At 40.9% G+C, this 10,440-nt stretch overlaps 1 protein-coding gene across 1 annotated transcript; it reads right to left on the bottom strand.

Annotated features, from left to right (window-relative positions):
• Window positions 1-7,352: 7,352 nt before the first annotated feature.
• On the bottom strand, window positions 7,353-10,023 carry BTG1 (BTG anti-proliferation factor 1). Its single transcript, XM_036891326.2, has 2 exons — window positions 9,554-10,023; window positions 7,353-8,671 (listed from the first exon to the last, which is right to left on the bottom strand). The coding sequence occupies exons 1-2, from the start codon at window positions 9,699-9,701 to the stop codon at window positions 8,304-8,306; spliced, it is 516 nt and encodes a 171-aa protein (XP_036747221.1). The 5' UTR covers window positions 9,702-10,023; the 3' UTR covers window positions 7,353-8,303.
• Window positions 10,024-10,440: the final 417 nt, after the last annotated feature.

Raw genomic sequence — 10,440 nt, 5'->3', positions numbered from 1 at the left:
CACACTAAAAACCAATGTCCCATGCTAAAGCTTTAAGACAGGAGAGTCACTGATGTCTGTACTCCAACAAACCATAACAATCTAGCTGTTCTGAAAAACACTCTTTGAGTTCTCTGCGGGTTCCTTTTGAACTGCTAAGGTGTTCTAACTCCCTGACGCGCTCACTAGGAAGCAGACGCCCTGCTGTTTCCCAAGCCCTGATGCAGTAATACTCTTGCCGTGGCCTGGAATAGTGAGGTGCCTATCTGCTAGAGTCTGTATGTTATGTATGTGGCTGATGCATATAGCCTGGGTTTAATTATTAATAACAGCACCTGTTTTGCTCTCACGAGTCATTTTGGTTGTTAAACTTATCAAAGTACATGGTCACTGTCTCTACAAAGCTCCCCTGCCGCCCCGCCCCGTTTGGTCTCTTTTCCTTCACCTCCTCCCATTTGCCATGCGTTCTTCAGCCAAATTTTGTGCACACTGTTCCCTCCTTCCTGCCTTCTTCACTTAAACTGCTACTCATCCCTCTGATCACAGCTCAAGCGGCCCTTCCTCTGGTAATCATATCCATTACAGCTCTCAGGACACCATTTTATCACTTCCCTGTCTTTAGTGTATGTATCTCAGGCACACTACATTTGTTTGGTAACTGTCCCTGCTACTAGGCTCTAAGCCTCTTGAAGGCAGAGACGGTGACTGCTTCTGCATCCTCAGTGCTTAGCACAGGACTTGGCACATAGACTCAATATGTATTTGTTAAAGGAATGTGATAGATTCAGGACAACACACCAAGCATATTTTCACCATCAGAAAGGATCCCAGGAGACTTAAAAGACAAGATAATGGGAAAAATGCCAGAATCTGGGAGTTAGGAGAATCAAGCTTATAGATGATTTCCAGTATTTTCAATATTTGTCTCAATATTCCATGAGTGTTCCAACACTAACTCTCTAACCATTAACTACTGTCTCAAGGGTAACTGTTCAGACAGTAATGGCTTGTTTTAATTAATTCTAAACTCTTATTTTTCAACACAATCCTAAACATTATAGGAAGCACATTGTCCAGTTGTAAGGCTACACACAACTCCAAGCAGGGCCTGAACTACACAGGGGCTTTAAAATGTAAGACTTCTGAAAGGGACAAAGGAGTTTTGCCTGTAAGTCTCTTGAGGTTCTTTTAAGAACGAGGCCCTTTGTTTCCTAGACTATTGCAAAATAAATTAGCAAGAGGCTCTGCTGACTGAGTACCTACTTCATTGAGGTATGTAGTAAAGCTACCCAACCCAGAAGCAAGCTCTTCAATGAAGAGATCTTCACATAGGAAAAGGACTTGAGTTTAAAAAGAACCCATGGTCACTGATTCATTTATGACTGGCTAAGAAGTCAATTACATTATTGGAGATTCAAGCAAACCTTGCATCAGGTTACATCACAAGAAGAAACTCAAACCCAAACTGTTAATTTATTAAAAGGCTGCTTTTCTTTGCCGTAGAGGAAATTCTCACATCACTCTAGATTAAGAAGAGATTGAGAACCATTGAGTTCTGTACGAAAACCACTGTTTGAAAATCTTTTGCAAAAGCATGGCCAAATACAAATGGTTTGAAGGACTGCAAACCCTGGGAAAAGTCAACTTACTTTATACAGCAAAGAGCTGTTGTGAGGATTAAACAAGATAATGGATGCAAACATGCATTGTACAGGGCTGCACTAGTTTACGCCTATGGTAGTGTCACTCCACCTCTTAACTTAAGGTGTCTTCACAATAGACAAAAGATCTGAGGGTTCCTTCTTTTTTGTCCTTTGCTAAGAAAATAGCTCTGAAAATCATAATGTTAAGGACTCAGCTCAGGAAAGTCTGTAAAATAAATATACAAGACCTGGCTTATCTATATTTCCACCCTTAAAAAGAGGGGAACAGTTCATTTTCCTTCCTATATTATTACAAAAACACAAGCACATTTCTTACAGCTATTGGCTACAGATTTTAAAGAAACTCCAAACACAATCACAGTGACATCATCAAATTTTCAAGAAACCAGCAAACCAATCTGATATTTAATTTGCCTTAGACTAAATGATCTAGAGTATCCAACTTCCAAGATGGACCAAGATTGATCAAGATTCTAAAGTTCCAGCCTAAAAATAAACACCAGACAATCCTTAGTGAGCTTGTGAGTCAGTGAGAGGGATATGACTCAAATTTTACTACTCACTTTAAAAACTAAAAAGCAATAGCAAATTGGGCAGGAATGTACTATATATTAGTAACCACTAAATCATAACTAGTTGAAAGGCAATGGTTTCTTTTCGTGACAATTTGGTCATGTATAAAGTAACCATTTTATACAAAGCTGGGGATAAAAATAAGTCTGTTGTCAAGTCATACATGAAAACCATTGCTAGATGTTTTCATGTATGACTTGACAACAGACTTATTTTTACCCCTGGCTTTACACATGGAGTGATGGGCTCAGAGAGTCTAAAGTGACCCCAAGCCCCAAGATGGTGGCTAGTACAGGCCTGCATTCCAACTCATTCTTCTAAGATTAGTATTCTTTACACTAAATCCCAATTGCCTTCTGATGAAAGAAGCCTACATTTAAGACAGTTCTATGCCTGTGGGCATGGAGAGGAAAAGGATTTCAAGGCTGAAAATGACCAAAAATGGCTAACAAGCAATGAAAACTGAAAATCTGCATGTCCCAACAATGTGAAACAAGGTAAATAAATCTTATGCCACAGATGCCAATAGTTAAGAGCTTCAGTTCTGAGGTTTGAAAGGCCTGAATTAAAATTATGTATTAGCTATTTACTAGATGGCTTTGGGGCAAATTACTTAAACTTCTTAAACCTGTTTTCCATCCATAAAAATGAGGATTAAAAAATACTGACTAACCTACCTGCCAACCTCACCCAGTTGCTTGGAGGTCAAGTTAAGAATATACATACATTGGTAATGTGAAGGCTCACGAATGCAATTTATAGGAAATACAACTCCATTTCGTCTATTGACTTAAAGGGACAAAATTGCCATAAATCAAGACTGGAAAAATGCATTCAATCCTGTTATAGTGCAATTGTAAAATCTTATCATTTTAGATTTATGCCCATTTATAGAATCTTCTCAAAGTCCAATTTGTTAGACACCTTTCCTTCCTAAAAACTTTGATTGCTCAGAACAAGAGGGAAAAGATACAGGGGATTTCTGGTTAAACCATAATTGCCAAAACTAATTTAATAATTGATGTACAACTACATAAACTTAGTTATTTTACAACCATGCAAATAAATGAAATGTTACAAGAGCCCTAACATTTAAAAACAGTATTTTTAAAAAAATAAAAAGTGAATTTCAACACATAGCACAATATTACATGTTTAGTAATGTATAGGAACACATAGACTTTGATCTGGTACAGCACTTACTTTTGGTTATCTGTTGGCTATAAAAGACGTCTCAATTTTACAAGTAAGGACTTAGGCAGATAAGCTAAAATTAGGTAAGCCAACCCTCTTTGGATTGCTACAACAGCTTCTCGTTTTAATATTTATCACTTAAAGAACACAATAATCACTAGTTAGTTCTTGGGAGAGCAAACACCCATCTACTTCAGTGATAATCTAGAGGAATAGTCTGTAAATAGTTTTGATCATCTACTCCTATTGATAAAATTTTTAGTATATCCCCACTATGTGTGTATTTGTTTACAAAATGTACCATGTGCTTCCACAAATATACAAAAGAAAACACATGCAAAACTACTTTAGAATGACATTAAAGAGCTTTGGAGATGACCTATCTAGAGAATTATTAAAAGCAAAGGTATCCATGGGTGACCACATCTTCTATCAGTGTTACAATTTGAAACAGTAGTGTTTGATGTCATATTCTCCAAATACAGGAATGCCATTAACCACAATTTTTTTCCTGCCTGGTGGTCCCTGTTTTGATGTTAGGTGTCTGGCCTATACTTACTCATCCTTCTATCATCAGGAATGGGGTCTTCACAACTTAAAAGGTAGGTACAAAGACAGAGGCTATAATCATAAAAAAAAGTATAACACAGCTTTAAAAATATTCTCCTTTTATAAAATACAGGGAGACAAAGGCATTAATGACTAATTTCTTTTAAAACACTTCTCTCCCAAGTCCAGTTTCCACTTAGTATGGGCCATAATCCTTACTACCACTTTGACCTGCCTGTTCACAGAGTGTAGACTTTGTACCAGATTCATGAATTACAGAATCTCTATAGGAGTATTCCCCAAACTCTGCCAAAACACTGTGCTGCTCAAACCGCTGGGCAGCCATCAACACTAAAATGATAAATATCACAAAAAGGCCCCTGTCAAAGTCAGAAGTTGAACACCAAAATGTTCCTTGTAAGATTCTTCACCTGAGATGACAGAAAGCATTAAAAAACAAACAAAAACCTGAGACTCCTGACTGGAAGCCTTACCATTTTTTTACTCCTACTTGACACATCTATCAATACCAAAAGAAATTGGTCGACCACATTAAAATTTCAGTAAAAAAAAAACCAAAACTGGTGTCAATCCACAAATTGTCTGTTGAGGAAATGGTGTCAACCCTCACTATTAATACAATTTAAGGCTTACTTGCTCGAGAGCACCTCAGAAACACAAAATGTTAACATTGCAGTTAAATGTTCCTTCACTTTTTATTTTCTTCTGAGAATTGTATAAAGATATTGTATAGAAATAACCAGAGAGTAGAACTCATAACATATAAATTCCTCTGGCCTATTTGTATTAATGTAAATGACTTAAGGACTCCATTTAGCAGCTCAGTTTGGTTAGTAGTACAGCTATTTCACTAGAAAAATTATTTACTCTTATGTTCCACACATGAAAAATAAACTTGTATTTTGACAGTGGCCATATACAAAAGTTTAACTGCAGAGACTGAGGAATGAGACTAAAATATTTGCAATCCCTATAATTTCAGGCAAGAAATCTATTGTTACAGACGATCCAAAACAAGTATTTTGAAGTCTCTTGTGTATAGATAAAACTGTTGACAAATTGCCCTCACACAGCTTATCAACAGCAATGCTAAGATCATCTGACACAGGTGCAAAAGGGAGAGAATTAAACTTTACTCAAAATACTGTTTGTTAGATTTCTCTTCTGCAGAGGGAGGAGAGTATCAGAGCTGTTAAAATCACAAAGGGAAAAGTCAAATAGCAGATATATTGTTTTTAAAATTAAAGGAAACTTATAAATCTTTGGTCATCCACACTAGAATAGTTAGTACTGCATAAACTTGAAGGCCAATTCTACAATCTGTAACACCTATACAAAAGTTACTGGAATTTGTGAGTTAGTGACTCAAGGGAATCATCTGTGCAATTAGTATCAGAAGGCAATATTCTGCTGGCCTTTCCAGTCTATTACTATAGAAATATTGCCAATTATGGGTAAGGACATGTGATTCCCATTCCAGATTGCAGGAAGAAACAGACACATTATTCTGCATCAACTAGGGTAACTTGCCATACAATTCACTTTAAGCCTTGCTTCAGCATTACAGAATGCAATATAGTACTTACATTGGGAGAAAAGGAAATAATTTTAGGAACTACCGGTTAAAACTCAGAAAGTAACAATCCTAAACATATTGCTGATAACTATGAACTCCTGGAGCCAATGGCAACTAATGACTTTGAAAGCAGTCATCCTTTCTCAAAACAATTTCTAAGAAACTATTTTTGAATTCAGGTCATATATAAAAGCCTTTTAAATGATAGCACTATTAAAGAAAAAACAAGTACACAACTAGTATAAATGACTACATGTGCAGGCCTGGCACACAGCTGCATGTGCATTGAGCAAACTTTTTTACCAAAATTAACTAAGCAAAACACTACCCAAAAGCAACGTACGAGGAATTTCAAACAGCTACTGTACTGGAGATAATTGTCTGGGGAGTGTAAAGCTAGTCACAGGAAACAGGTGGATGCTAGGTCTCAGTGATGTTTGCAAGCCTTTTCAAAAGAGGAACTTAATAGCTCTTTACATGGCCTGAATTCTAAAATATATTGTTCTTTTCCCACCAAATTTCCTTTTGTTAGAAGATTTTCAAAAACAATTCTCCATCTGAGAAAGGGTTTTATGACAAAAAGTTTCAGGTATGAAGATAAATTCCTAAATTGACTGGACTCATTTTGCCTTGGGCACAAAGATTTAGTTGCAAACCTGTTATGTTACCTAGTTTCAAAGGAGTTAACAGATGAAATGCAGCTAATAAACAATAGCACTGGAGATGTGTGTAAAAACTATAGTACCAGTTGCTTTATTGTAAAGGCAAGTTTGAAGAACTGAGAGGCTTTTCAAAGAACTGAATGAAAAATAAAACCAAAATTGGCAAGGGAAGGCCCTGTATTGTGGTTGTAATGCAAACTCCCTGCCAATATAGTACACAGACATCATTTATATTCTAAGTATCTGCATGTTTAGCTGTGCATTCTTGTGCAGTCTGTAAAATCAAGAGTAATTTTACATGTAGAAATTCCCACTACTGATTTCAATTAACCTAGATTGCACAATACTTCCAGTGTGTTTACATGTATGCCAAGAGAAAAAAAAAAAGCCACCATATGGTAAGTTACTTAAATGTGTAGACAAAAACTCAATTTCCCATTTTCAATTTCCACTTAAAATTTCCTTGTTATCCTCTACAACCCAAAGATTACCAACAAGTTTTTATCATAGTGGAGTATCTAACACTCCCAATACTTAATGTTTCATTTAGGTCCTTAAAATTTATCTGAAATAAAAGTCTGAATATGAGAAACCAACCCAGCATTTCAACTTTGCAAATAAAAATTCACAAACGTACCTTTTGTTGAATTCCAGCTTAAGTGATTTTTATGTAAGTCTTGCAGCTGATGAAAAGCAAAAAGCAACCCATCTCTCTGCAGTGATTAGCCTGTTCTTTAAGACTATGGGTCATCTGCCCCAGGATTTTCTAATTGAACAAGGAATCCGTGGGGCAAAATAATTTTTTTCAGAGGAGGGCCAGAATGAACATGGATATCTTCACTTCAACAGGGAAGCAAATGAAATGTAATCCTTTGATATCACTTTGGTAGATGTTACCTTTGTCTCTTTTCCTCATTTCATGCGGAATAGCCAGGGAATAGTCCATCTTTTGACTTTACAGATTTAAAAAGTTACCCTTATGTTTCCTCTAACACCTAATATGTATAGATTTTCACTCCTTAGGAAGTACTTTCAGCATGACCAGTGTGCAACTGACATTCACATAGCTTACAGATTCTAAGCCTTCTAGAAATGTATTTCAGTTGAACCTCTATAATCATGACAAGAGATTGATTAAAATGCCAAGATAAGAAACAATTTATTATAGAGAGAAGAAAAATTTCTCATCCAAAATATAGAAATCTGTACAACTTTGCCACAATCAATATACATGAACTGTACAAATTTACACCAGTTCATAATTTACCAAATAAAAGATGACTAACAAAGTTCACAAAATAGATGGTGGTTTGTGGAAAAGACTTTTACCCAATTGTAAGTACAAGGAAAGTTACAAACCAGACCTCCACTTTCTAAAAATAAGAAGTTTACTCAGTCTTAGAAAACTACAAGCTAGCAAATGTACAGAGAGCTGGCTGGTGCTACCACCACAGTTGAGACAGTGTCTTTTTTTAAGGGTCTTTTTGAAAGCCTGTTGCCATGGCAGAATCTGGTCACTCGCTACTTTCAAGGCCAAAAACACAATACAAGGTCTGACCATTTCCCCAGGTCATGCTTACTAGGCTTGTCTTATGTACATTTATACATATTTAAGTGCTAGGTAAAAGTCTTGTCATAAAATTTCCAGTACTACCATGTTCAAAATGTTGAGCTTTCCTAATAAGCTGCCAAAAAGGTCAACAATTTTCAAGTGTAATAGTGCAAATTTCCTCTGCAAGATCTACTGCAGAGAAAGGTTCTTTCAAATACAGATGTGTTAAAGGGACTGATGTAAAAATTCAGGCATAATGTCTGGGAGAAACTGAAACCACCCTAGGTAGGACTTCATTCCCTAGCAAATAAAGTTATCTTTTATGTGGGCTCACAGGCTATTAAATCACTGAAAGGTACTGTCCAAACTATGGCACTGTCACTTAAAAATTTTTTTTACCATTCTATCTTGTGCCAGATCTTCACAGCTGTGACATGGTTTAAATTCCAAAATCCATCCCCAAGAGGAACCCACCCAAAGCAATTATCAAATTTATCCATCCATTATAAGATGATCCATCCACAGACTCTATCTTAACCTGATACAGTCATCATATTGTAATTTTTGGAAGGGCTTGTTCTGCCCAAGAGAAGTTCCTCCTTGCAGCTGATTCTGCTGTCTACCATTTGCACGTTGGTACTGTTCTGAGTGCTACCTCCTGCTGGTGAGGCTTCATACAGCACACAGATGGAGCCATCCTCTCCAATTCTGTAGGACACTTCGTAGGGGTCAACCCAGAGTGTGAGTTCACTTGGCAGCAGCCTGAACAGCTCCTGGCTGCTCAGTCCAATCCGCTGCGCTGCCTGTCCAATCAGAGGATCCATTTTATGGTTGATGCGAATACAACGGTAACCTGATCCTTTGCACGGCTTTTCTGGGAACCAGTGATGTTTATAATGTTCTACAGAAGGAAAAAAGAAGAGAGAAACAATGCTTAGATCATTACTATTAAATCTCACTGCAGTTTCCTTTTGCGGGCTTTGAGGGGCGAAAATGCAAACTATCAACTTTTTTTAAATGGCTATCACTGCATTCGTTGCAGTGCGTGTGCGGGAATGGGGTTAACAGCGAGCAGGATTTTAGAAATAACCCAGTAGTACTGGAGAAAACAATCTCCAGGAACTAACCGGCAGGGCCGCCAAAACAGCAATCAGGCGCGCAGCCTCGGGCAGCCGGACGGCACCGGCAGCCAGGCGGGAACCTATTTACTTTCTCCACCCCACCCTAGCCGCACACAATGGGGTTTATTGCTTTGGAGAAGAAGAGCCACCGGACTGTTAACCCCGAAGGGAAGAAAACAAGCAACCCTAAACCACACTCTGGGCAGGGCTGTAACTGAACCAGTGACAAATCCGATGATTAATGGTCAGGGGTAGGAGGCGTGGGGAGATTGCACGTCCGTCCCGGGCTGGCTCCGGGGCAATGGCACGGTTTCCTACGCCAGGCCGCCAAGCCCCAGTGGTTGGAGGGGTTTTGGGGAGGGGGCGTCGAACCAGCCCCAGCTCTGTGGCTTCTTTGTCCCCCAAACCCGCTGACGGTCCGAGGACCGCTGCTTTCGGGTTAGTGGGCTTTAGCTTCTTTGTTGTGCGTCTTTTTTCCTCTCCCCCTGTTTGCCCGTCGTGGGGGAAGGGGCCGCCCTCCGCCCCGCCCCCCAAGCCCTGGTCAGGACCCGCTGTTAGCGACCGCCCAGCGCGCCAGCCCCGGTCCCGCGGCGCGACCAAGACTCCCGCAGCCCCGACGGCTCAGGGTGTACAGCCACGTCCTCCCGCCTCGACCCGCTCACCTGCCAGCAGCTCCTGCAGGCTCTGGCTGAAGGTCTGCAGCTGTCGCTCGCTCGTAAGCCCCTTGGTGCGGAGGAACTTGGAGATGAAGGACACAGCGGCGGCAATCTCGCCTATCATGGTGGCGGCCCGGGTGTAAAAGGGATGCATGGGGGCGGCAGGCGGGAACGGCCCGGGGCGGCCGGAGCTCGGCGGCGCGGCCCCGACGGCGGAGCGGCCACCCCGGGCTCCCTCCACAGATCAGAGGACTGAAAGGGAGAGCGCGTGAGGGGCGGACGGCTACTTTTCTCTTTCCCTTACAGTAAAAAAGTTATTTTCAAGACAGGAGACGGTAGCAGAAAGGAGGTGGCGAGCGACGGCGGCCTGGTCACATCGCTCGGACCTCCCCAGCCGCCTCCGCCTCCAGCTCCGCAGCCTCCGAAGATCCCGACAATTGCATTTCCAGCTCCGAGGGGCGAAGAGGAACAAGTGCCGTTCAGCACTTTTTATAGCACCGTGGAAAGGAAGTGGCGTAGCTAGACGTGACGGCCAACTCCAGCCAATCGGAAAATCGCACCATTGTGACGCAAGCATATTCGGAGCCGGAGGGGGGCGGGAAAAAGCCAGTGGGCAGGTCCTGAGACCGGGACAAGAGGGAGGAGCTGACGTAATCCGCTTGTAAACAAATAAACTCCAAGTGGCGGCTGGAGACCGGGAGCCCTGGCTGGGGACGGCGGAAGCCGAGGGTGCGCGTGTGAAAGCCCCGCCCCCAGCCCGAGCTCCTCCTTCCCATTTTAGCAGCGCGAGGCGCCGCGCCAGCGCATCGCCTGCTAGAGTGCAGTGCCTGGGCTGGGCTCACGGGCGAGGCGGTCCATTGCTGTGCGGCTGAAAAAGCCGCCTAGCTCAGGCT

This window comes from Manis pentadactyla, chromosome 10 (genome assembly GCF_030020395.1).
Source record: "Manis pentadactyla isolate mManPen7 chromosome 10, mManPen7.hap1, whole genome shotgun sequence".
Lineage (NCBI taxonomy): Eukaryota > Metazoa > Chordata > Mammalia > Pholidota > Manidae > Manis > Manis pentadactyla.
Note: the sequence above shows the minus strand (reverse complement) of the source record. Positions and strands in the feature narration are given on the sequence as shown.

Bases quoted from the DNA above. Each gene is read 5' to 3' on its own strand.
- BTG1 (XM_036891326.2), bottom strand. From the start codon at position 9,701: ATGCATCCCTTTTACACCCGGGCCGCCACCATGATAGGCGAGATTGCC. The intron at 8,672-9,553 runs GTGAGCGGGTCG...TTCCTTCTGTAG, and splicing joins CCTGCAGGAGCTGCTGGCAG to AACATTATAAACATCACTGG.